Source organism: Manis pentadactyla, chromosome 8, assembly GCF_030020395.1.
Source record: "Manis pentadactyla isolate mManPen7 chromosome 8, mManPen7.hap1, whole genome shotgun sequence".
In the NCBI taxonomy this organism is placed as follows: domain Eukaryota; kingdom Metazoa; phylum Chordata; class Mammalia; order Pholidota; family Manidae; genus Manis; species Manis pentadactyla.
Window position 1 is genome coordinate 12,987,117 of NC_080026.1, and position 25,753 is coordinate 13,012,869.

Sequence of the window (25,753 nt, forward strand, 5' to 3'; positions counted from 1 at the left end):
AGGGGCATTTTGACTGTTTTCTGCTCCCTAACCTCTAAGCCCACCTGAGTCTGAGCCCATCTTTTTTTAAGTCCATTCTGTACAGTGGTGTTCCTCCTCCTACCTAGTAGGAACTCCCCACTGGAGTTCTTCTGTCCAACCTTCTCCAACCTGTATCTCAGTGTTTCTAAAAGCGTGGTCCCCATTCCAGCAGCTACAATCAAAAGAACAGATAGTAACAAGTGCTGACAAAGATATAAAGCAACTGGACTTTCATCCACTGCTGGTAGGATTGTGCAAGAGTACAGCTGCTTTGGAAAACAGTCTGCCAGTTCCTTGGAAGTTTAAACACTGAGTTACCACAACCTGCAATTCCACTCCTAGGTATATATCCCGGACCAAAAACCTGTACACAGATGCTCATTGCATCATTATTCATAATAATCAAAAAAAATAGAAACAACCCAACACCTATCAAAGGATAAATGGGTAATTGTATAAGTAACATGTAGTATATCCATACAATGGGATATTACTGACCATAAAAAGGAATGAGGTCCTGGCACATGCTACCACATGGATGACCCTTGGAAATACTATGCCAAGTGAAAGATGCCAGCCATGAAAGGCTACATATTGTATAATTCCATTCATATGAAATGTCCAGAAAAAGCAAATCTGTAAAGACAGAAACTAAATTAGTAGTTACCTTGGGCTGGAAGTTGGAGGGAGCTCAGGGGGAAATGGGGAATGGCTCTCATGGGTACTGGGTTTCTTTGTGGGATGATAAAAATATTCTAAACTTGCTTGTGGTGACGGTTGCACAATGCTTTGAATATACTAAAACACACTGAATTATATACTTTAAATGGATAAATTATATGGCATGTTAATTATATCTCAATAAAACTGTTATTTTTTTTAAAGAGTAAATGGGAGATGAGTAGCTTGAGACAGATGGATATAAAAGTATCTGACTTACAGGAGGAGAGAAAAGGCAGTGTCTAGGACGGGGAGGCCAAGGGAGGGAGTATTTTTGCTTCTTATTTTTCAAGGATGAGAGATGCTGAAGTGTCCTCCAGGCCTTTCCTGATCCTGGTAGGGCTGTGGCCTGGCCGTGTGCACTTAGGGTTCGGTGTTGAATCTTTCCCCGTGGCGGGAGATGAGAGGCAGGAACCCCAGTCCCAGACCTCCCCTTCTGAGAGCTCCCCCAGTCTCTCTTTCTGACATTTTCTACCTACATCTCCCCCTGACATCCAAAGGCTGCTCAGACCTGCCCTCCTTGGGAAACGCACTTACTTTTTTCTTCTAGGCTGGTATTTCCCAGAGCTTGCTTTGTGGACCATCTGAATTAGAATCAGGAATATGTTTAAAATTCAAGTTCCTGAGTCCTACCCTAGACCTACTAATTCAGACTCCCTGAGACTGAGAACAAGGAATCTGGATCTTATTTTACAAGCTGACTAAATGCACACTGAAACTGTAGACACTCCCTGGCTCCTCTCTCACGGCCTCAGCTGTCATGCTGGATAAACAGAGTTTAACTGATAACTTTAGTGTGTTGTCTGTCTCATGCGTGGCCTGGCATTTTAGCTGAAGACAATCTCTAAGGATTCAAGCTCAATGGGGAAATTTCAGCCTCCAGGGCAAGATGCTCACTGGGAATTTCCTCCTTCCTCTCTCTCTCTCCCCTTCCTTCAGTTTTACTTGGTGATAGCCTTGACCTCTGCCCTCTTTCAATCTTAGATATTTCTAAATTCATGTGTCAGTCAGGAAACTCTGTAGACTACCTTAGATTTATATGTGGCTTAATAACTTCCGGTTAATTAACTCAGTTCCAGGGAAAACACCTCGCTACCAGACACAGAAACAAACTTCCTACATTCCCAAGGGAACCATCTAAGTCCTGTGCAAAAAAGAAAACCAACAAAAAATATTTCATTGTCAGATAAGTTTGAAGTATACTGAATTAAAATTACGCTGTTTCTTTACCACAGAACTTCTCAAAGCCTTTAATATGCTAGTGTACGTGGTGAATTTCCCAGAGGGGGCTATATATGCATTCTATCCCAGCTTTCCTTGGAGAGCTCTTGAAGTTATATTACTTCGTAGATCACTCTTTGGAGAAGCCTGTTCTAGATTTTAGCAGATTGCCTGCTCATCAGTTACACTCATGCTGTAGCGTGGTTCACATTTTCTATATTCTGTAATTTGGGGTCTGGATTGGATTTCGGGTCATTATTGCATAGTTACCTTGGGGTTTGATTTAAAAGTTTAGCAAAAGCACCCAAACTAGGTCTTTACTTTCTGTTATTTCAGTAAACTTCAGATTTCAGATCCACTTTCATACTATATTGAATTTACTTTTAAGCATACTATGCAATCCTTGCCCAATGTTTTCCAAGTGAACTTTGCTTCTCTTCCTTTTGGTTTGAAGAACTTTCTTAAAAACCAAGTTTCATTGTTGCTGTTCTCTGTGTTTGTTTGAAAACTTCTGTTCATTACAGACTCATATTTCAACTGCCTCTTTCATTCCATCTAGCATTTTGGTATTTGGTGGGGGTAGGGGAAGGCTTTTTAAAATATCTGCATGTATTGCAAGTAAACTTTTAAATTCACATAGCTGCCAGGAGAAAGTTCTAAATGACTGCTTTTTAAATAACTCAAATGTTATTTTCACAAATACTTCACTTTTATTTCCTTTTAAAAATGGCTTCTACTATTTTCCTTAAAGAATCAGAGCTTCTTTATTGATAATTTCTTGTATTTACTGTAAATCTTGAAACAGTTTAACTACAAATGACATTGGATAACAATGCATCTTTCATCATAAGGTCCTAATCAAGAATTGGTAAGGCACTGAAGTTTTAGAGGTTGTGAGTTGGAATCATTTCGTTCAAATTCATCTTAGAAACAAATTGCTGTATAGATAAAATAAGGTAAGAATTAATATATTGATGGCCTGTGTTTCCAGCATCTACAGAGGTGGGTTGTGATGCTGTCTGGGAGAAGGATCTCAATTCACACGTTTGCTACCAATTCAACCTGCTTTCAACTCTGTCCTGGAGTGAGGCACATTCTTCATGCCAGATGCAAGGAGGCGCTTTACTAAGTATTACAGATGAGACTGAAGAGAATTTCATAAGGGGTAAGTAGGTGGATTATGCACACTGGTACTGAAACAATTGAAATGACTGTTAACAGTTATATCCATGTATGCAAAAACATATTCTGGAAAAAACAGTCCCTGAGAAAACATTTTTTCTTTTACTAATATGGTCCCTGTTTATACCCAGAATTTTGACCTATAGCTTGGGCGATTCCATTTGGCACCCAGTCTTATCTTCCTTATTTTCTCTGCCATGGAGAAGAGAAGTTGAGGCCCCAGCAAGGGAAGCATGAGAGTTTGCAGCTGTTGCAAGTGGATCTGGGAGTCTTGAAGTGAAGTCTGGATTCCTGCTCTGCTGGAGATCTTAGGCATTCAGTTTCCATTAAAACAAAATTAAGTCATTTACTAGTTAAACAAAAAATGTCACATGTTAGCCATTGTGTGCAGGTACTTAGAAGGCCTTCTGGTGGATGTCAAAGAACTTAAAATTTAGTTGGAAAAGCAAAAGCACACACATGTTAACTAATAGTATAAGATGACAACACGGCAGCTAAGTTATGCTAATGAGCTCAGTCTTGTCTTTCACCGACCACCTGAACTCTCCTCTTCTCCTGTATACATTAAATGTGTTTGTATATGTGTACCTACAGCTTTTAAAACAATTTGGAAACACTTTAAAGTGTCACAAAATTAGTCACTTTTATTTAAAGGTCCTGTTGCTTCTTTTTTTTCAAATTTTATTGCCCACGTAGTACACATATTTATCCTAGAATAATTTTTTAAATTTCAAATATACAGGAAGAAAAATATCCCATAATTCCACAATCCAGAGATAGCTATGCTTTTCTGCAAAACCATATACATGCATGCATGTTTTTATGAAAAATAGTGTTGAACAAATATGAGACATAAGTAAATACATATATAAGCAAATAAAGGCAGCTGTTGCATAGTAGTTTGGAGCATGGACCAGAGAACCATCTGCCTGGGTTTGAATCTCACCTTTGCCACTTACTAGTTACCCAAACAAGTGACTTGACCTCCTTCCACCCAATTTTCCCCCCTGTCAAATGGAAATAATGCCTACTTTTTGGCAGTGTGGATTACATGTTATCATGCAGGTGAAGTCTTAGAAAAGTGCCTGGCACACATCACAAACACTCAGTGTGTGTTAGCCATTTAACAACTACGCACACAGTTTGTTAATATCCTTATTTCATTTATCAGCATGTAATAAACATGTGTCCATGTCTATAAATACAGATCTGTATCATAATTTTTAATGGTTATATAGTTTATAGGTTAGCAATAATAGACTTAATATAAGTTCCTACTATTAGACAGTGATAGATATAATCAATTATTTTGTTTTTATTTATTCATTTCTTGCTATTATATGCTGCACATAACTTTGTGCACACTCTGTAAATTTGTAGAAGGGGATTCACTGGGTGGAAAAGGAAGCACAATTCAAGGCTTTTGGAAGTCATTTTTAAATACTGTCCAGCAGGACTGTAACAAATGCATCAACAGTGCAAGCCTTCCCCTTTCCCCACAGACAGGCCAAAATGGGAAATTATCACTGAAACTGATTTGAGTGAGTCATATTGCAAGAAAACACCAATTTCCAGTATCATTATTAGTCTTTAATGGTTTTTATAAAAAATTGTGCACACCATTTATGAGTTACAATTGTTATCTATCTTGACTGCCAGGATTTCTAATGCGAAAGCTTGGACTTACCCATCAAACTTGAATAATGATTAAAGAAATAAGATATGTCAGAGACTTTGATTTAAATACTACAATTCTATAGTTAGACTTTGGGGATTGTTAAGGAAATGAGAAGTCTATTCATAAAGATGGAAGCCTGGTCTGACCAAGGTATTTTTTAATGATGAGACAAGTCTAATCTTTCTTGCTAATCACTGGTGAACATTAATTAACTATGATATAATGAATTATCTAAACTGCCACAAATGCCAAGAAATATCCAAAAGAACGTAGGTTTGAGTTTGTTATTACAGAATTGTGAGTCAAGTTAGTTGTAAAGCTAAAAAGACTGTTTTTGTCCCCTTAAACACAGATTATAAATTACACAATTTTTTGTGTTGTTAAAACAATTGCACAGAGGGTATTTGTTCAAAATAACTCCAAGAAAAATTAATATTTAAAACTTTTAGTTAAATTATTTGAAAATATCTCACCTAGCACTCACCCTAATACAAAATATGGAAATTTCTCTATCTTGTCCATCCATCTTCCATTCTGCCTCCTGTCATCACGATACACCTTGTATGATTTAATCAAATGTTCTCTAAAGGATGATCAGACATTCAAAGAGACTCTGTGTTGATGCCACAAAAGCGTGGAAGGGTGGAGCCCATGAATATTATGCTGTTTCCATTTAGGGATATCTGGGGTCTCAAAATTATAAAGCAGCTTTGTCTCTTTACTAAGTGAGTTAGGTGTTTCCAGTTTTCCACGATTGTACTGAAATGCCTGATCACACAGGATGTGAATACACTGATTTTTATAACCTGCGTGACCATACAGTCCATCATCCAAACTGAGACTTTTGAGAGGAAAAGGGGCTGCGGTTAATAATTATTCTGCAACTACCAGCATAAACCGTGAGTTTTCTGAGCTCAAGGTCTCAGTCTCAGGCAGGGCCCCTGCATCGGGCTCAAAATAAAATGGGTTCTGAAGCAGATGGACCATAAGAAAAACAATGTTTTCCTTTATAGATTAAAAGATTACATGGCAACAAAATCAGTAACTTTCCTGCCACAACTTTTATCCCCAAATTTCATAGCACAACTAGTATGTATTTATTCTAGAATCATTTTTTTTAAATGCAGGTATACGAAAAGAAAAATTTCCCCTAATTCTACAATTTTGCTTACCATGTTTTTCTGTACACGCATGTCAATGCACATGCTTATACACAGCATCTGTGTGCAACAAAATGGTGTTGAATTAAAATGTAAGCTGTGGCACAGTGGCCAGCAGCTGCAGCCACAGAGCCCACCTGCCCGAAAGTTTCTCCCATCCCAAACTGAAGCAGCAGTCTCGCCCATTCGCACTGCGTAAGCCCCACCTGCTGTCATTCCTCTGGCTAGTCCGGTCCCTTGGACTATGCTGGTCTTCTTCGCCAGGTAACTCCTACCGGCTCTCACACGGGGCAGCCCCTGATCTGCTTGCTTTAGCACAACTTCTTTAACTTGAAACTTGCCTTCATTTACGAACACTACTAATCTGCTTTCCTCTTTCTTGACGAATCTCTAAAGAAAAGCTTCTCTTAAAGAAAAACTATGAAATATTTAACAAATATTGCAAAGTATAGAAAAGTCTATGTGCACATACACACACCCATTATATAGGCTTTCTTCCTGTTCCTCTTGCTCAGGGCCTGCAGTGGCCTCTGCACACTGGAGTCCTGAGCCTCTGGGCTGAAGCTGCCACCAGGCACCCCAGGAGAGAGAAGGAAGACTGAGGAGCACTTTCTGGGAGTGGCCCAGGGCACGTCCTCCTGCTCTAAAACCCTTCAGTGCGTGGGCTCACGCAAATCCGAAGGTCTCCTATTTATAACTACACACTCTTGGATGGATTGCTGGCCACTGACAGGCAGCATTCCCGGATATTTAGATTAAGTACTTCACAGCTGAAGAACCTCTGTCAGGGAGCCTTTAAGGGGCTGCGGTGCTTCTCAACATGGCAGAGGCTGGCTTGGCTACTCTGAAGCGCCAGGGTGAGGCTTAGGAGCACTTAAGCCCTTCTCTGTCGTTGACTGGAGTTAATTTATGACGGCCTGCTCCAGGAATAGAAAAACAAGAAAAAAGTGTAACACCGATTTTTTTCCTTTTTGAAACTTCGTATTTCTCTTCATTTCAGAGCACTTGAGCAGTGAAGCCGTGGAAGTATGGATGGGCCTGAACCAGCTGGATGAAAATGCTGGCTGGCAGTGGTCTGATAGAGCACCTCTTAACTACCTAAACTGGAACCCAGGTACCCGCCGCATTTTATGTACCTTTGACGGGTGGCATTACGCACAGCCTTAAAAAGCAGTGTTTCCCCAACAGAGGTTGGTCACGGGAACGGCAGGACAGCACGGAGAACACAGTTAATGATCCCGTAACATCTTACTAAGCTGATGGACAGTGACCGCGCGGGAGGGGGTGAGGATTTGGTAATAACACGGGTAACTGTTGAACTGCTGTTTTGTGCATTTGAAACCAATATAAGATTGCATATTAATGATAGTAATAAAAAAAGCAGTGTTTCCCATATACATCTGTCATGCTATTTCAAAGTAACCTATAAACATTTTTCAAGCTTGCCTAGATTCCTGTAAGGCAAGCTTTTCCAACAAGAAAATGAAGCCCAAAAAGGTAAAACTATTTAGCCAAGATTGCAGGAGAACTGGGTTAGAGCCAAGATTCCAGTCCACTGTTTTAAAAATAACAACAAATTGCAAAATATTTCTATAAACAAAGAAATCATCTGTTCCTATCTTTTGGGAAATCATTTCATTGTCATGGCTGAACTTCAACTGCAGAATCATAGATATAACGTCTTCCAGGATTTACTGTACATGCCAAAAAGAAGGGCTGTCCTTAATGCTACTAAAACTACATTTCAACATATATTAAACTAACTGCTTTTGCTTCTGACATTAAACACACACACATTGTATTTTCAGAAATAAATTTTGAGCCATTTGTTGAACATCACTGTGGAACATTTAATCCAAAAATGCCAAGTGCCTGGAGGAGTCGGGACTGTGAGTCCCCCTTGCCTTATATATGTAAAAAATATTTAAACCACACTGATCAGGAAGTGACTGGTAAGTGTTCTATTTTAAATTGTTTTGTGAGTTGCTTACTTGTCCTCTCAATATATTAAAATTTTTCTGTTTTTGCTGGTAATTCATAATTTAAACTATCCTTAGTTAAGGCTAGTTTTTATATTTATCTGAGTAAAAATGTGTAACTAGATAATATCTGCTATTCCAATGGCACCATGAATTTAACAAATGCATTTAGGTTTTTACTAAAAAATAAAGCAAAATAATCTAAGCACAGAAAATATTTTCTGCCTCTCTCTTTTTTAAAAAATGTGCATTCGTAGTTGTTCTGCTTTAGAAAAGCAAGATTAACGCTTCCTTTTCTATTCTGGCTTTGAGTTTTATTTATGGTTACCGTAGAAATTAAATATAAATGAAAGAATAGGTTTATAAAATTCTCCACCTGATTGATCTCCTGTCACACTCTGTATCTCTTATTAGTACATATCCTCCTCCCTGAAATCACATACAAAACTTTTAGATGAAACTAAGACTTAAATACTACCTCATTACAATCTAGTAACTGAGGCCCAATTCTTTCTGTTTTTAAGGTCTATTTCCTCTCTTTTGTTTCTGTGGGAATTAATGTCTGAACTGAGAAAATGGAGATAAAAACCTAACCATTTGTAAAAGAGCCAATACCGACATAATTAGAAACTCTAGATTTAAAATAGTAAGCTGAATTATCATTTTAAAATATTATCCCTTACAACTAGGCTTTAGCTTTTATTCTCCTTTAAGCGGCTAAGCCTAAGGGTGTTGTAGAATGCGGGGTAGCAGGGAGAATCATCATGCTGCTTTTTAATCTAGAAAACTTTTCATTATGTCAAGAATGTGCTGAAACTGCTGCCGCTGTTATTGCCCTTTGCCTCCCTCGCTTCCTTCTTTCATTTTCCTTTCTCCATCTCTTCCTTCATTTTTTATTTCTTACGTCCTCCCGCACTCCCTCCTGCCACCCTCCTTTTCTTCTTTTATTTACTCTGCTGGTCTACTAATTGAGGTCCAAAGACCGGAAAGAGAGTAATCAAGCCGAATTCGGATTATTTGCTGTTGCTTCACATTCATGATCTAGTGCAGGCTCTTCAGGCTGTGTTTCCAGGACCCCCTTGCTTGGCTCACCCTGGCTTGGGTCAGAGAAGTTTTCCCCTTTTAGCTTTTTATCTTACCTTTAAAGTTTAAGGATTAAAAGAGGTTCCATGACTGAATTTTTTACATTGAAAACCACTGGGGTAAATGCTGTCTAAGTGTTCTAACCTTCTTCGACTGTGATTCTAATTGCTGTCAGAGCCCTAGCGCAGTTTAGCAATGGACTTATATGTAACTAAAATTAGTGCTTAAAGGAGACACCCAGTTGTGCTTAATAAAATAAAGTACAAATGCTGTCACCAGGCTGGAGCCAAGCCCCTAGAAAAGGAAAGCCAAACGATGCACACACTGCCCCCCCTCCAGTGCCAAAGCATCACGGCACCGTGTCCCGGTGAGTCTAACCCAGAGCCCGTGTGAGCCGAGGGGCGCCACGGCACTCAGACCGGCTTTCAAGAAGAAAGCTATTTGCCGTCTCTGTCTAGAGGAAGTAAGCAGAATTTCAGAGTTTTTCAGCTGATGGTAAATATCTACCCCCAACTATATACTATACATAAAATCCTTGGCGTATCATTTAAATTTTTTCATAGAACTCCCTTCCCAGTGTGAAAAGATTTTTTTAAATAGCCAACTCTCACTGCTAAATGTTATATCTAGCCCTGACTCTATGCTCTGGTTAGATGACCTTCACCAAGTCTCCTTACCACTTTGTGCCTTAACTATTTCGTCTGCAAAATGGAGCGGTGAGATGCATTAGATCCTAGATCTCCATCTAGATCATAGTTGGATCCTTCTCAACTCTGAAGATCTAGAATCTATGATTTATGTTATTCTTTCATGTGTTTCTGTTTTTCAGAAATTTTAATTAATATTAAAAGTAATAAGTAATGGTAAAAAATCGTGGAAAATGACATTCATTGTGTTTTGTTGGTTTAAAAAGAAAGAGATGCTTGGAAATACCATGCTACCCACTGTGAGCCCGGCTGGAATCCCCACAATCGTAACTGCTACAGACTTCAGAAAGAAGAAAGGACCTGGGGTGAAGCTTTACATTCTTGCCAGTCTAATAACAGCACGTTAACAGACATAGCTTCCTTAGCAGAGGTGGAGTTTCTTGTAACCCTCCTTGGAGATGGTGAGTGCTAAACGCCTTTGCTTTAAGAGGCATGAAATATAAAGTAGTAACTATCTTACTAGTGAAGCTGAAAAGAAAGTAAGCTATTTGAAAATGATCATGACAAATGTATCTGACGTTTCTAAATATTATCCAGGCGTGAGAATTCACTGGGTTTTAACAAAACACATGCTCAAAAACTGTCTAACGTTTCACATATGTCAGATATATTAGATGATTTTATTTTTTTAAAAGGGCAAAGGTCATTTCCTAAAATTTTTCATAAAAATCCTGCACCGTAATTTAGCTTTGTGGCCATGTGCTCTGGTCATGTCATGCAAGCCCTAGGGGGAGTTCCTCAGACAAATTATTAGATTTAAATAATGGAAATTTATCTGGTGTGGCTTCCAAGCTGGGTGCACGCTCGTGAGTTCCAAGCTCCCAGCCTCCACGTAGCTTTAGGCCTTTGGGGCAGGTCTGCCCCTACGCCTGTCATATATTGGACATAGAATTCTGCTGGAAATCATTGAAATCGCTGACTTACAGAAAATGTTTTAATATGAAAAACACCCGCCAGAGTGTACCCTGAAGTCTTTTTCAATATTATGTTTTAGTTTAGTGAAACTAAAATTTCTTCTGTGTCATTTTTCCTCATTCTTTGCATTCCGGATGAAAAGACTCCGGTTGCTGCCTGTGTCTCGGTAGGGACACTCGAACACCACTCTCAGCACCTAGAGTCTTTTCATCCTACCTGGGCTGTCAAATTACTTTTCCAAAACCCATCGCTCCCATTTCAAAGCTTTTCCAAAACCCATCGCTCCCATTTCAAAGCTTCTAAGAGCTTCTAAGAGCTTCTGCTTTACTGTGGCAAAAAAAAACCTAAAAGGCAAGAAAACGTATATCATAAAATTTTTTTTTCTTTTAAAGTGCCCTTTCCCTAATCCAAAAGCCTCCCTGCTTTTCCTTTCTCCCGGCCCAAGCAAAACCAGACCTTTCAGCTCTGTTTTCCATATAGTCGTGGTAACTAATTAGAGTCCCAGCAGCCTGACTGGCTTTGAAGCTTCGCCCTTGCACTTGTAAGGCCTCTTTCGAGCAGAGAGGATAGTATGGAGGAAAAGGGTTAAGCAGATATTTTATACCGACGCTTAAACAGGTTTTATCACATGAAGAATTAAAGAAGGAATCACATGCAAAAATGCTATGGTTTGGCAATAGCCTCAGTATGTTATCTTCTTTGCATATAATAGGATTCTTGCAAGTAATTTACATTTATCTCTTACAGAAAATGCATCAGAAACATGGATTGGTTTGAGCAGCAATAAAATTCCAGTTTCCTTTGAATGGTCTAATGGTTCCTCCATCACCTTTACTAATTGGCACTCACTTGAGCCCCAAATTTTTCCAAATAGAAGCCAGCTCTGTGTCTCAGCAGAGCAATCTGTAAGTCAATTTGTTTCTTTAATGCTCACTTGGCTATAGTTGTATCGAGGGCCACACAGGCCAGGGACATGGGCTAAGGCAGACAGAGACAGGCCCAGTCCCTGCCCTATGTGGGGCCCCCACGCTGGGCAATAAGCATGAACACACAGAAAAGCCATGGTGATGATAGTTGTGATGAGAGCTCTCAGGAAATGGTGATACAATGATGGGGAACTGAGTTTGGGGTTGCTACTGCAGACAGGACAGTCAGGGAAGGCTCTCTGAAGAGGTCCCATTTAAACTGACACTTAAAGGAAAAATTAAAAATCCTCCTGAAGAACAGAACAGGGAAGAACATTTCAGGAGGGGGGCAGCTGGTGCAAAAACCCAAAGGAGGCTAAGGGTTGTCATGTTTAATGATCAAAAAAGGAGACCAGTGTGGCTTGAAGGTGTGAATGTTGAGGGAGTGGTAGGACATGGGGCCAGAAGATTGCAAAATGTGAGGCTTATAGGCTCATGTAAGAACCACTAAAGGGCTTGAAGGAGCTGAAGGGCAGGATTTGATTCACATTTTTAAAAGTAACTGTGACTGCTACAAAGAGAATAGATTGGAGAGGTATAAAATGAAAGCAGAGAAACCAGCTGTACGGCTACTGCAGTAGTTGAATTAAGATAGTGAATATGGAGACAGGCAGACAGATTCCAGGATCCTTTGGGGGGTTAGGAATGTTGCTAAATTAGACGTGGGGGTGGCAGAGTGACCACCATTTTGGTGGATGGCGGTGCCATCGACAACCAGGGTGAAGGTGAGAACTGAAGCGTCGGGAAATTAACCTGAACAGTGACGGTTTTTGAGCTCCATTCTGTTGTTAACATAAAAGGATTTCAACTGCATGTGTAACCTCTTTGAAAATTGTGAATCAATGGAAAATTGTGCTCTCTCCCTCACATTAATGTAATCCCAGTGGCCTTAATACCATACTTATCCCTAGTCTCTCATTTATCTAAAATAGCTGATTACACAGAATTTGCTTAATCCCAAGACATCTGAAGGGCTTATTTTATGTTTAGAATAGACTTAGTCTCTTTGATCAGATAGCTGCCAGACTCACTGGCTGAGTCGGAGATGATTAAGATCTGGCGGGCATCCTCACTGTTTCTAACCACCGGGACGCCGTATGGAGTTCCCCCAAGAAGCACTTTATTAGATGTTACTTAAGTAGCTTGGCAAAGTAATTGCACTATCCAAATATGTGCAGTTACCACTACTGTGGTAGTGTCCCAGGGTCACATTTGAGGAGGGCAAACAATGACCTCTGAATGGTTGTCTTGGGTCTAACTGCTGAAAACAGTTTATTGGTTTGTTGGTTTGGGTATAAATTAAGATGGCCTTCATTTCCTACTGATATTCTCCTATTTTATTTAACAAATGTGAGTATTCCTCTTAGCATGTTCACAGAACAGGAGTCAACATTGGCACAGAAACTTATTTTTAAGAGAGTGAGGATAGGTATTAATATTATTAGATGTGCCGAGATAGTGCTGCTGTAACTGTAATATTTTGTGGCCCCTTTTTGACAATGTGGCTCCTTAAACAGCAGATTCATAAAAAGAAAATTTATTCCCGTGATGTAGAACTCAATATGAATATAATTATTATAATTAACAAGTTATCTAAGCATGGTTGATGCCTAATTTGAATGTGAGAGCCTAGGAAACCATTCATTCATTCATTCATCCATCCAATTGTTATTAAGCAACTGCAGTATGCCTGACACTCTCCTAACTGGGTGGTTTGCTGGAAGACTCCGTGGGAAAGAGACAGGGCTGCTCCTACAGATGAAGGAGTCAACTGCCTACACAGTATATACCTGAGGGCCATAGAAGGGCTCCATATTCCCCTAAAATCCTGCATGCCTGAGATACCACCTAAAATTTGAATTGTGTGGTTTTAACCTAAAGGTCTGATGTGTATCAAAATAAAAAATGCTTTGGGAGGATAAAAATTTAGTTAGTGGTTACTGTGTTTCATTACTAATGAGGGACGTGAGAGCAGCCTTCAGTAGAACTAAGAGAAGAAGTGAGGGCGTCTAAACATATAAGGAGAAATGGGGTGGGGCTTTGGAAAATGAGTGATGAAGAAGAACCCTGGGGTCAAACAGGAAGTCCCGCTATGGTAGTGTCCCCTAGGGCGACTCACTGCAGCTTCCAGGCCTTTCCCCAGCCTCAGGTTGACATACACCTAAGAGGCAAAGCATTCAGTTTGAAACTTCGATGTGGCTGATGAGAAGCAGCAGCTTTCTCACCTGCTCAGGGGGTGGTTGCATCCAAGTGGTTCTCCAAGGCTGTTCCCCACCCCCGCAGCATCAACACCCCCTGAAAACCTTTAGAAATGCAAATTCTCAGGCCCCCTCTGACCAGCTAAATATGACCCACTGGGCGTGGGAGCCAGTCCTTGGTGCTTTAATAGCCCTTTCAGATGATTCTGGGGCACGCTTAAGAGACACACCGCTCTATCTACATTAGCAACTTAATGTAAATCCTAGCTCCAATTTTTACTGATGACAGGACCTTGTGCAAAGTAGTAAACCTAACCTTTAAATGGAAATAATAATGCCTGCCTCACAGGAACGCTGAAATAATGTATTAAAATCACCCATTGCTAAGCCTGGCACCCAATGAAGAAACATTAGTTGCTCTTCCCTTCCCGCCCACCCGTCTAGGATTGCATGACTTGGAATTGCTCCTATGCAGGAGTGGGCGCAGGGCCTCCCACTCGCATGCAGAGACGCCATCAACCCTTTCCAGTGGCAATGCGAGGAACTAACTGACGTACCACCTCATCCTGAAACACTTACTATTATCATATTTTTATTAAAAATAACTAATGTTGCCTATCAGCATCAATAATGGAGTTTTTTCATTCATCTTATAACCTTTCTCCCCTCAGGAGGGACACTGGAAAGTTAAAAATTGTGAAGAGACCCTTTCTTTCGTTTGTAAGAAAGCAGGCCATGTGCTTTCAGACCCTGAGTCAGGCTGTCCGGGGGTAAGTGCTGTGACCATTCGATTAGGTGCAGGGACTTCGTAACTAGAAAAATGTTTCCGCCATGGATTTAAAGTGAATCTCTCTCCCGCTCTCTCCTGCCTTTGCAGTCTTTCCCCACCTCCCTTCTCTCCTTCCCTCTTCTCTTTTTTCCGAGTGTGGGCTACTTTTAACAAACCCAACAATTATCAGCTAGAGGCACAGGAAGGATTTACAGCTCTTCAAAGGCCTGTGCTCTTGCCAGCCTCTTCGACCTAAAACTATTTTTCTTTGGGGATAAAAAATGTAAATGATCCTGTTATACCATCTGTACAAACAATGGCCGTCACGTGGTGCTCCGTCTCACATGAGGTTTTCATGGTCTTAACAAAGGCATTCCTTTGAGTCAGAGTGAACTTCTGCACCCAGTCTTGCTTTCCTTTCCACTTTCCTTAAGCTTAAATATTTGAAAAGCATACAATAATGGAGAGAAGTACATGTTTGCAATATATTTATTATTTAGAAAAGGGATAATAAAACTATGTTAGTATTTTAAGTAATAACCATTTTTGGTACTTAAAGTACTTATTTTTGGTACTTAGAATAAAAGATAATTATTTAGGTTAAAAATTAAAAGGGAAAAAATTATGTTTTAAATTTTTTAGAATACATTCAATATCCTGAAGTTACAGAAATCTACCTATCAGCAGTGTCCTCAGCACATTAGCTCTCCCTCTCTCCTTCTCCCCCCCACCCTCTCTCTCTCTCTAAAACACACACACACACACACACACACACACGCACACGCACACGCACACAGACACACACTAAAGAATTTGTATTTAAATATTGGAGATTTTTATGCTGTTTGAGTACCCTAAATTTTGCAAACCTGGTTTTTAGGCAATTCTGCTTTAACTATTTTCTTTTCTAATCCAGTTATTTATGTTCCAGTTACGCAATGACCCACCTATCCAGAAACTGCCTTTTATTCATTTATCAATATGAAACCTGTAAATTACTCTTTATACGTTAGCTGACTAATACATGTGCCAAGCTGATATGCTACTGTACATTTACCTAGTGATTCTAATTCCTGAAGTAGTTATAGCTGATCACTGATCTAATCTCTATCTGATTAGAAATATTTGGAAAAAATTGTCTTACTGTGGCTTTCAAGGCAATTCAACATAATTTTTTAAACCTTTGTACACTGCTTCCCTTTTCTGTCCAGCATTAACCAGTATTTAAAGATTGAGTTCAGAGCCAGTTCGATAACTTTATGGCAAAATTCTCATTAATTTCTTTATGCATCAACCTATGAATATGGTTCCTTTCTTTTAGTCAGTTATTTCAATGCAATTCTCTAAACAGTCTACACATGCACTATCAACTCATAAAATAACTCTTGATAGTTTCAAAGCAAAAATATATAGATTTTTTCTGAGTCCCTTTTTTTTTGTGATTGGACAAAAGGAACAATTGTTTCCGTATTGTCATCCTTGTTGTTTCATATAAAATGAAATGGCACCTCATGTACAAAGGATATTCATGGATACAATCGATTATTCTTCCCACTATCATTGTGTGGACAAAGGCTTGTAGTAAAGAGGCTTTGTTTTTCTGGAGATTACTATGCCACATTCTCCCCCCTTTTCTTCAGCCTGTTCAGCTCTTGGATTTTTTGTTTTGTGAAGCATCCTGTGGTCTAAAAACTACTAGTAAAGAAGGAAGGAATACTCTGTCAGAAAGGTCAAATGGTCAGCTTTCCTCTACCTGTCCTCCAAATGCAAAGGGAGTCTAACCCCCCGGCCCATCTGGAGTGACCTGCGCAAGGGTTCTGGCTGGAGCTGTCAGTCACCCACAGATAAGGCGGGAGGGAGCCGTGAGCAGCGGTTCAGAGCACATCCTGGCTGGCTGGCTGTGAAACGCCTGCAACCCACATCTCATTTAACAACATGTTCTGAATGAAAATAACTGATTTGTAAAATACAGTTTTTTGTGATTTACTGCAAGGCCAAGACCTTTTCCAAGAAATATAGCAGAGATCATTTTACATCTGATCAAAATCTGTCAAGTATTGGCAGGGCACAAAATGAAGTGTATTTTAAAACCAGCGAATATGTAAAAATAGATAGAAGTGATGTGATTCTGTAGTATTGGAAGAAAAAGAACTAACGTAACTCAGTTGAAATATAGAAGACTAATGAGCTCGTGTTTGCTGGGCTGCGTGATTTTAAAGAGCAGAGCCACTTCCTGCCCCAGGGCTGAGCCCTGGAGCCACATGTTTGTCATTTTTACCCAAGTGCCAGAAGTTGGCTTGCTTTCTCTCTAGAAGTCTAGCCAGTTGATTTAGGACTAATCTTAACAACACCACCAGCAACAAAAAAAAGAAAAACAAATAATAATTAACCTCACCAAAAACATGTTGACCAGTGTCTGTTTGGAAGCATTATGATCCAGTCAAAGACTATCTGGATCGCACCAGAACTGGGCTCCAGCCCAGTTTATCCACTACATCTGTTAGTTTATACGGTTGCTGACCCCAGTGAATCTCAGTAGGATAACAAGCAGTAAACAATATGAAAGAAAGTTGAAAAAATATACACTGTTCCTAGATACATACGCTCCCTTTGCTCATCTTGAGTTCCCAGCTCTATTCAAGGTCTCTGCCTGCATTGTCTCCCTTTGAATCTCAGAGCAACCCATGGATATTATTATTATCCCCACTCTACAGATAAAACTAAGACATAGAAGGATTAAGTAAAGCCTCGTGGTGGTGGACCCAGGGTTCAAACCCCTGTATTCTGTCTTCAAAGCCAGCACACCTTCATTCTGTAGGAACCATGTGTATGAAATTCTGTAACTCCAGAGAGAGAGAGAGAGGGAGAGAGAGACACACCTTGAATGAGCACCCCTTTACTTTCATTTGTTTTGTTTTAGGTTTGTAAGATTTTAAGTCAGTTGAAACTATTAGGTTTTAAGAATTAATTAAATAAATGTAGAAGTGGTTGTAGCTTAGGGCATTGGCAGATGGAATACATACGAAGATATAAAGACAAAAATTCAAGTTTCAAGCTGAGTGGGTCAGAGGAAAAAGTTAAGTGACAAATGACACTATGCAAAAAAGATATTTTGCTATTTAACTGAACCAAATTATGTCCTCAATTTTCCCTTTCTTTGTTTAAGGGATGGGAGAGACACGGTGGATTCTGTTACAAAATTGACACCATCCTTCGTAGCTTTGACCACGCCTCCAGTGGCTATTACTGTCCCCCTGCACTTGTGACCATTACCAACAGGTACAATAGAAGTTTTGTGTCACAACCATGACTGTGCTTTTTTTACACGAGGGCAATTGGGATGATAAAATCTAGTTATTATCAGTAACTTGTCAAAATCTACAGTGTACTTGTACGCTACAGTATCAAATTATTTAAATTATTGATTGAGATGAATTTAAGCCATACAATAGTATTCCTCAAAGATTTTTTGAGTAACTAATAGTAAAATTTAAGGTGACTTTTATTTTACAAAAAGGTGTACTAATTACCTAGCTCTTCTAATATATTCAATTGTATTTAGATTTTATCTAAGTGTATGTAATGGCAAAGAAATATGTTATTTAAAAATTAAGGTTTTTTTTTTAAAATATAATGTGTGTGGGGGTCATGTGGATCTTTTTAAGAACAAAAGCAAGTATAATTAAATGGTGGAGGATTTTCAAATGCTTCACCATTGCTTCATAAATCTATATTAGTTTAGATTTAAACTTCTCTGTGCACAGCTGTCTTCTCCCTCCTAACAGAGAAACGGTGCCCCTTTACACACCATACGGTTTACAGCATGCTACCGGTGTGTGAGAGGGAGTAAAAGTGCCAGCAGTAGAAGTGACCTCAGTGTCACTACCAATGCCAGGAAGACAGTGAGGCTGGGAGACCAACTTCTCCAAGCTGAAGACAGAAACAAGACAGAGGTCTTCAGTGGGTCCATGGAAACTGTACCTGCAAAGCTAGTCACTTGCTCTTTTACCGAGGCCATTGCCTTTCAAAATATCTACTGAAGACCAGGAACAGGACATTGTGCTATGGTTTTGTCTAAAGACCCTTCACCTGTAGGTCTAAACTACAGAAGGAATTCTGTGTGCTTTCCCTGCTCTCCCCACATAGGAAGTTACAGTCAAAGCCACCTTTCCTTTCTCCTCTTACCTTCTTTCCCAGTCTTTCCTCCAAACACACAGGGATGCACACACACACAAATGGGCATGCGCTTTCACACAGAGGAATGGATTGACAGTGTCTGGAAATAAATTGCCTGGTGAAATATTTTACACGCAGGAGACCCTTCCTTCAGGGTACAGCACCACCTCTGATATAGCTCCAGGTTGTTTTTAGTTCTACCTGTCGCCTTCCCAGAATAGCTGCCAGGCTGAAAGAAACATTTATCCTCAACTTGTTCAGCCTCTCAAAAGGTTTCAAGAGCACCTTGGGTTGGAAGTCCTCCATCAGTGAGTCAGTATTAGTCTTTATTCAGGATCTTGACCAATGAAACTATGCTTTTGTTAATTATAATTTAATTATGTTTTTCACTGGAGATAGTAAGTCTAATTGTCTCACCTGTTTTTTATGTCTTACTTTTTTTTTCTTTCTTGTGTGATATTCACTGAATGTCTGTCACATACCTGGCACTGTATTAATTACTTTGCCTATGTCATCTGACTATGCAAAAAATCAAGCATTTATTAAAAAATTATTTGTTGAGTATCTATCTTGTGAGAGGCACCATATTGAACACTGGCATGCTATACAAAAGAACTAAAAGGCATGGTGTAATTGCCCAAGTGCCACTTGCAGGCCAGCCGCTAAAGAGAAAGAACAGAAAGTGAAGAAAGTGGAATAACACAGTAAAAGGATAAACTCAAAGTGACATCTCTGATAACCCATAGTGATGCAAGGAAGGAAGAAGTTGTTGGTGTTCAAATGCTTCATTCCCAAGACTTTTCTGGGGAGCTCATACAGATGATAGGAAGCATCTGGGGAAAATATCTACTGTTTCATTTCCCCCCAAACTGGATACAAGAGTATGCAGTGAATACTTTTAACTTGTTCTTTGATAAATTGTATTCCATAGCTAATACTAATGTTGTCCAAATCACAGCAGAATCACAGCATAGATAAATCTATTTCCATCCCATCTGTGACCTCCTCAGCCTGCTCAGGTGCTCTGGTGCTGGCATGCTACTCAGTCACCAGCCAGGCCCCCAGAGTACCACGTTAGCCCCAGGGAGGCATCTCCCCCAGGCAGTTAACATGCATGTACACAGTCCTGCAAGTGTGTCTACTTCCAAAGATAACTACAACATGGACATCCAAGTTGAAGAAAGAAAGGCCCCCATGCTCTTGATTTTTATTCATTCAGACCCCATCATGTAAGAAACAAAGATGCATACCGTACTGTGTGACAATACATGTTTAAATATTTTTCAACAGCATCTTTTTCTGAGAAGGCTGAGCATTAGATGGGAAGTCTGCTCAGATCCAGGAGTGTCCACTAGCAGCCTGGATAATAATTTTCTTCTATTACTGATTTCCTGTTTGAGTTAAGACACCCCTGACACCCAGCACTACCCAAGCTTGTAGTTGCTAATTGATTTTCCACTCTTCTGCACAACTGGGTGACAGAGTTGATGGACACAATTAGAACCACCTGGTGCAGATTACTTATTTCTTTTGTTATTGGGCAACTACTCCTGTTGGACTTTAACACTTGATGGAATAGAGAGGGGAAAAGAACCAGATCCTTATTGGTGAATAACAGAACTTTATTTACTTGCTTTTAGAAAATTTTTTCAGGCCTGGCCAGTTTGCTTTCAGAGTGTGAATGCAAAGTTTGAGTTCTAAAGTGACCATGGATAATTGCCCGAATGCATGTGTGTCTAAATATTTAATCAAACAGCCATGAAATATTTGGTACAAAATAATCCAAATAACATTTGGTTTTGTGAATTTTGCCCAAAGTGAGAAATCCTGTTCTATCTCCTTTTCTCCTAGGATTAAATGTGTATTATTTTCAAGCATTTTTACAGTGCTGCCATTTCCTGCAACCACCATATCCCCCAAACACTTTTGCAGTTAACTTTTTTTGGGTTTGTGATAAAATATATGTAACAAAATGTATCATTTTAACCATCTTTAAGTGTACAATTCAGTGGCATTAAATACACTGATATTATTGTGCAAACTTCAGTACCATCTAACTCCAGAACTTTTTTCATTTTCCCAAACTGAAATTCTGTACCCATTAAACAATAACTCATTCCCATTCTTTGGCAACCACCATTCTACTTGCTGTGTCTATGAGGTTGACTACGCTAGTTACCGCCTAAGGGGAATCCTACAGTGTTTGTCCTATGGTGCCTGGCTTAATTCATTTAACCTAATGTCCTCCAGGTTAATCTATGTTGTAGCATGTGCTAGAATTTCCTTCCTTTTTAAGGCAGAATAATCTTCCAGAGTGTGTGTGTGTGTGTGTATATATACACACATATATGTACCACATTTTGTTTATTCATTCATCCATTAACGGACATAAGATGCTTCCACCTTTTGGCTATTTGTTAATAATGCTGCTATGACTATTTACAATAGCCAAGACGTGAAAGCACCTTAAGTGTCCATCAGTAGATGAATGATAAAGAAGATGTGGTACATATACACAATGGAACATTATTCAGCCATAAGAAGAAAACAAATCCTACCATTTGCAACAACATGGATGGAGCTAGAGGGTATTATGCTCAGTGAAATAAGTCAGACAGAGAAATACAAGTACCAAATGATTTCACTCGTATGTGGCGTATAAGAACAAAGAAAAAACTGAAGGAACAAAACAGCAGCAGACTCACAGAACCCAAGAATGAACTAACAGTTACCAAAGGGAAATGGGTTGGGGAGGGTGGGTGGGAAGGGAGGGATAAGGGGATTAAGGGGCATTATGATTATGATTAGTACACATAATATGGGGGGAGGGGCACCGGGAAGGCAGTATAGCACAGAGAAGACAAGTAATGACTCTATAGCATCTTTCTATGCCGATGGACAGTGACTGCAATGGTTTGTGTTGGGGGGGACTTGATAAAATGGTTGAATGTAGTAATTACAATGCTGCTCATGTGAAACCTGAGCATAAGATTGTATATCAATGATATCTTAAAAAAATAAAATAATAATTAGTAATAATAATGCTATGAACATGAATGTGCAAATGTCTTTCAAGCCCCAGCTTTCAGTTCTTTTGGGTAATATGCCCAGAAGTGGAATTTTTTTTTTTTTTTTTTTTTTTTTAGATAATTATTTTTTATTGAAGGGTAGTCGACACACAGTATTACATTACATTAGTTTCAGGTGTACAACACAGTGATTCAACATTTATATACATGATAATTCTAGGTACCAGCTATCACCATACCAAGTTGTTACAATATTTTGACTATATTCCTTATGCTATACCTTACATCCCGGTTACTTATTTATTTTACAATTGGAAGTGTGTACTTTTTTTTGGTTGTTGTTGTTAGGGCATCTCTCATATTTATTGATCAAATGGTTGTTAACAACAATAAAATTCTGTATAGGGGAGTCAATGCTCAATGCAGAATCATTAATCCACCCCAAGCCTAATTTTCGTCAGTCTCCAATCTTCTGAAGCATAACGAACAAGTTCTTACATGGAGAACAAATTCTTACATAGTGACTAAGTTACATGGTGAACAGTACAAGGGCAGTCATCACAGAAACTTTTGGTTTTGCTCATGCATTATGAACTATAAACAGTTCAAATATGAATACACATTTGATTTTTATACTTGATTTATATGTGGATACCACATTTCTCTCTTTATTATTTTTAATAAGATGCTGAAGTGGTAGGTAGATACAACATAAAGGTAGAAAACATAGTTTAGTGTTGTAAGAGAGCAAATGTAGATGATCAGGTGTGTGCCTGTAGACTATGTGTTAATCCAAGCTAGACAAGGGCAATAAAACATCCACATATGCAGAAGATTTCTCTCAGAACAGGGAGGGTGAGGTTCTAAGCCTCACCTCTGTTGATCCCCAATTTCTCACCTGATGACCCCCCTGCGACTGTGCCTGTCTTAGGTTGTTCCTCCCTTGAGGAATCTTACCCGTCTCTGGCTAACCAGTCATCTTCCGGGGCCATACAGGGAAATGTTAAGTTGGTAAGTGAGAGAGAAGCCTTATTGTTTGAAATGGTTAGCTTTTTATTTCTTTGCATATTTATGCCCTGTGGCTTCTATGCCCAGCATTTGTCTTGAGGTATCTTTACCACTTGGAGGAGTTATGATACTCGGTAAATTTGATATGAGGCACGAATTCTATTTAAGAATTCGTTGTAATTAGGAAGGAAGAAGAAAAGCTATAGAAGTAGCAGGCGGGAGAAAACATGGGAAGATTGATTATTTCTTTGACATATCTTCTTGTAGAGTAACTTCAGCATGTATAGATTTTAAGCTACTACTTAAATTGCACACACACATTAACAGAATAGGAGTATAGTTACATAACCAAAGCATACCTGTAATTACCAGCCATCTCCAGTGAAACCAAGAAAACCAGTTAGGCACCCTAGGCATTTGTGAAAACTTATCAATGATATGATGGTTATTATCTAACTGAATTTGAATAGTTTGAGAAAAATCAGACAAATTAAAACAACCCATTCCTGGGCACTGTTCACATCCCATATGTTCTTTTAACAGTAAATAGTCTGTAGTTGTAAGATTTTGGAGCGCTACAATTTGCACTTCTCCTAATTCTTGGTTGAGTTCCAACAGTATAGATCCAGTCAAATTTGTTGTTTTACTGTATGCACAGGCCAGCTTAGATATATCCTTCATTCCCATGGCAAGTCCAGGAGCTGGTGGGATGAGTGCATCTACAGCTGTAGCAGTGCGTGGATCTTTGTTGGGGTTTTTTGATGATCATCTTCTGGCATGAGTCTTCCCGAGAGTGCTGATGTTGGAAGTTCTCTTTCATATCGTATCTTAGTTCATTTTCGGGGTAGCCCAATTAGGCTTTGATCCTCTGTATAAACACAAACAGACCCTTTGCCTACACTTTTATATGTCCTTTATATCATTGTGTAGAACTCATTAGAGGTCACCACATAGGAACTGCATTTTTTTTTTTTAATCATTAATCTACACTTACATGACGAATACTTTGTTTACTAGGCTCTCCCCTATACCAGGTCCCCCCTATATACTCCTTTACAGTCACTGTCCATCAGCGTAGCAACCTGTTGTAGAATCACTACTTGTCTTCTCTGTGTTGTACAGCCCTCCCCTTTCTCCCACCCCGCTATGGATGCTAATCTTAATACCCCCCTACTTCTCCCCCCCTTCTCCCTCCCTATCCACCCATCCTCCCCAGTCCCTTTCCCTTTGGTACCTGTTAGTCCATTCTTGAGTTCTGTGATTCTGCTGCTCTTTTGTTCCTTCAGTTTTTCCTTTGTTCTTATATTCCACAGGTGAGTGAAATCATTTGGTATTTCTCTTTCTCTGCTTGGCTTGTTTCACTGAGCAAAATACCCTCCAGCTCCATCCATGTTGCTGCAAATGGTTGGATTTGCCCTTTTCTTATGGCTGAGTAGTATTCCATTGTGTATATGTACCACATCTTCTTTATCCATTCATCTATCGATGGACATTTAGGTTGCTTCCAATTCTTGGCTATTGTAAATAGTGCTGCGATAAACATAGGGGTGCACTGATCTTTCTCATACTTGATTGCTGCATTCTTAGGGTAAATTCCTAGGAGTGCAATTCCTGGGTCAAATGGTAAGTCTGTTTTGAGCATTTTGATGTACCTCCATACTGCTTTCCACAATGGTTGAACTAGTTTACATTCCCACCAGCAGTGTAGGAGGGTTCCCCTTTCTCCACAGCCTCGCCAACATTTGTTGTTGTTTGTCTTTTGGATGGCAGCCATCCTTACTGGTGTGAGGTGATACCTCATTGTAGTTTTAATTTGCATTTCTCTGATAATTAGCGATGTGGAGCATCTTTTCATGTGTCTGTTGGCCATCTGTATTTCTTTTTTGGAGAACCGTCTGTTCAGTTCCTTTGCCCATTTTTTAATTGGGTTATTTGTTTTTTGTTTGTTGAGGCGTGTGAGCTCTTTATATATTCTGGACGTCAAGCCTTTATCGGATGTGTCATTTTCAAAGATATTCTCCCATACTGTAGGGTTCCTTTTTGTTCTATTGATGGTGTCTTTTGCTGTACAGAAGCTTTTCAGCTTAATATAGTCCCACTTGTTCATTTTTGCTGTTGTTTTCCTTGCCCGGGGAGATATGTTCAAGAAGAGGTCACTCATGTTTATGTCTAAGAGGTTTGTGCCTATGTTTTCTTCCAAGAGTTTAATGGTTTCATGACTTACATTCAGGTCTTTGATCCATTTTGAGTTTACTTTTGTATATGGGGTTAGACGATGGTCCAGTTTCATTCTCCTACATGTAGCTGTCCAGTTTTGCCAGCACCATCTGTTGAAGAGACTGTCATTTCGCCATTGAATGTCCATGGCTCCTTTATCAAATATTAATTGACCATATATGTCTGAGTTAATGTCTGGATTCTCTAGTCTGTTCCATTGGTCTGTGGCTCTGTTCTTGTGCCAGTACCAAATTGTCTTGATTACTATGGCTTTATAATAGAGCTTGAAGTTGGGGAGTGAGATCCCCCCTACTTTATTCTTCTTTCTCAGGATTGCTTTGGCTATTCGGGGTCTTTGGTGGTTCCATATGAATTTTTGAATTATTTGATCCAGTTCATTGAAGAATGTTGCTGGTAGTTTCATAGGGATTGCATCAAATCTGTATATTGCTTTGGGCAGGATGGCCATTTTGACGATATTAATTCTTCCTAGCCATGAGCATGGGATGCGTTTCCATCTGTTAGTGTCCCCTTTAATTTCTTTTAAGAGTGACTTGTAGTTTTCAGAATATAAGTCTTTCACTTCTTTGGTTAGGTTTATTCCTAGGTATTTTATTTTTTTTGATGCAATTGTGAATGGGGTTGTTTTCCTGATTTCTCTTTCTGTTGGTTCATTGTTGGTATATAGGAAAGCCACAGATTTCTGTGTGTTGATTTTGTATCCT

General features: G+C 39.3%; 1 protein-coding gene across 2 annotated transcripts in view; it reads left to right on the forward strand.

The window, feature by feature from the left end:
- PLA2R1 (phospholipase A2 receptor 1) overlaps positions 1-25,753 on the forward strand; it is a 114,334-nt gene that overhangs the window by 21,698 nt on the left and 66,883 nt on the right. The window contains exons 4-10 of one of the 2 annotated variants that reach the window (XM_036884185.2): positions 2,954-3,127; positions 6,983-7,096; positions 7,791-7,934; positions 9,958-10,152; positions 11,414-11,571; positions 14,501-14,599; positions 17,765-17,877. In XM_036884185.2, coding sequence (XP_036740080.2) covers positions 2,954-3,127; positions 6,983-7,096; positions 7,791-7,934; positions 9,958-10,152; positions 11,414-11,571; positions 14,501-14,599; positions 17,765-17,877 — 997 coding nt within the window. The remainder of the gene's footprint in view (positions 1-2,953; positions 3,128-6,982; positions 7,097-7,790; positions 7,935-9,957; positions 10,153-11,413; positions 11,572-14,500; positions 14,600-17,764; positions 17,878-25,753) is intronic. The other variant, XM_036884186.2, reaches the window with a different exon arrangement.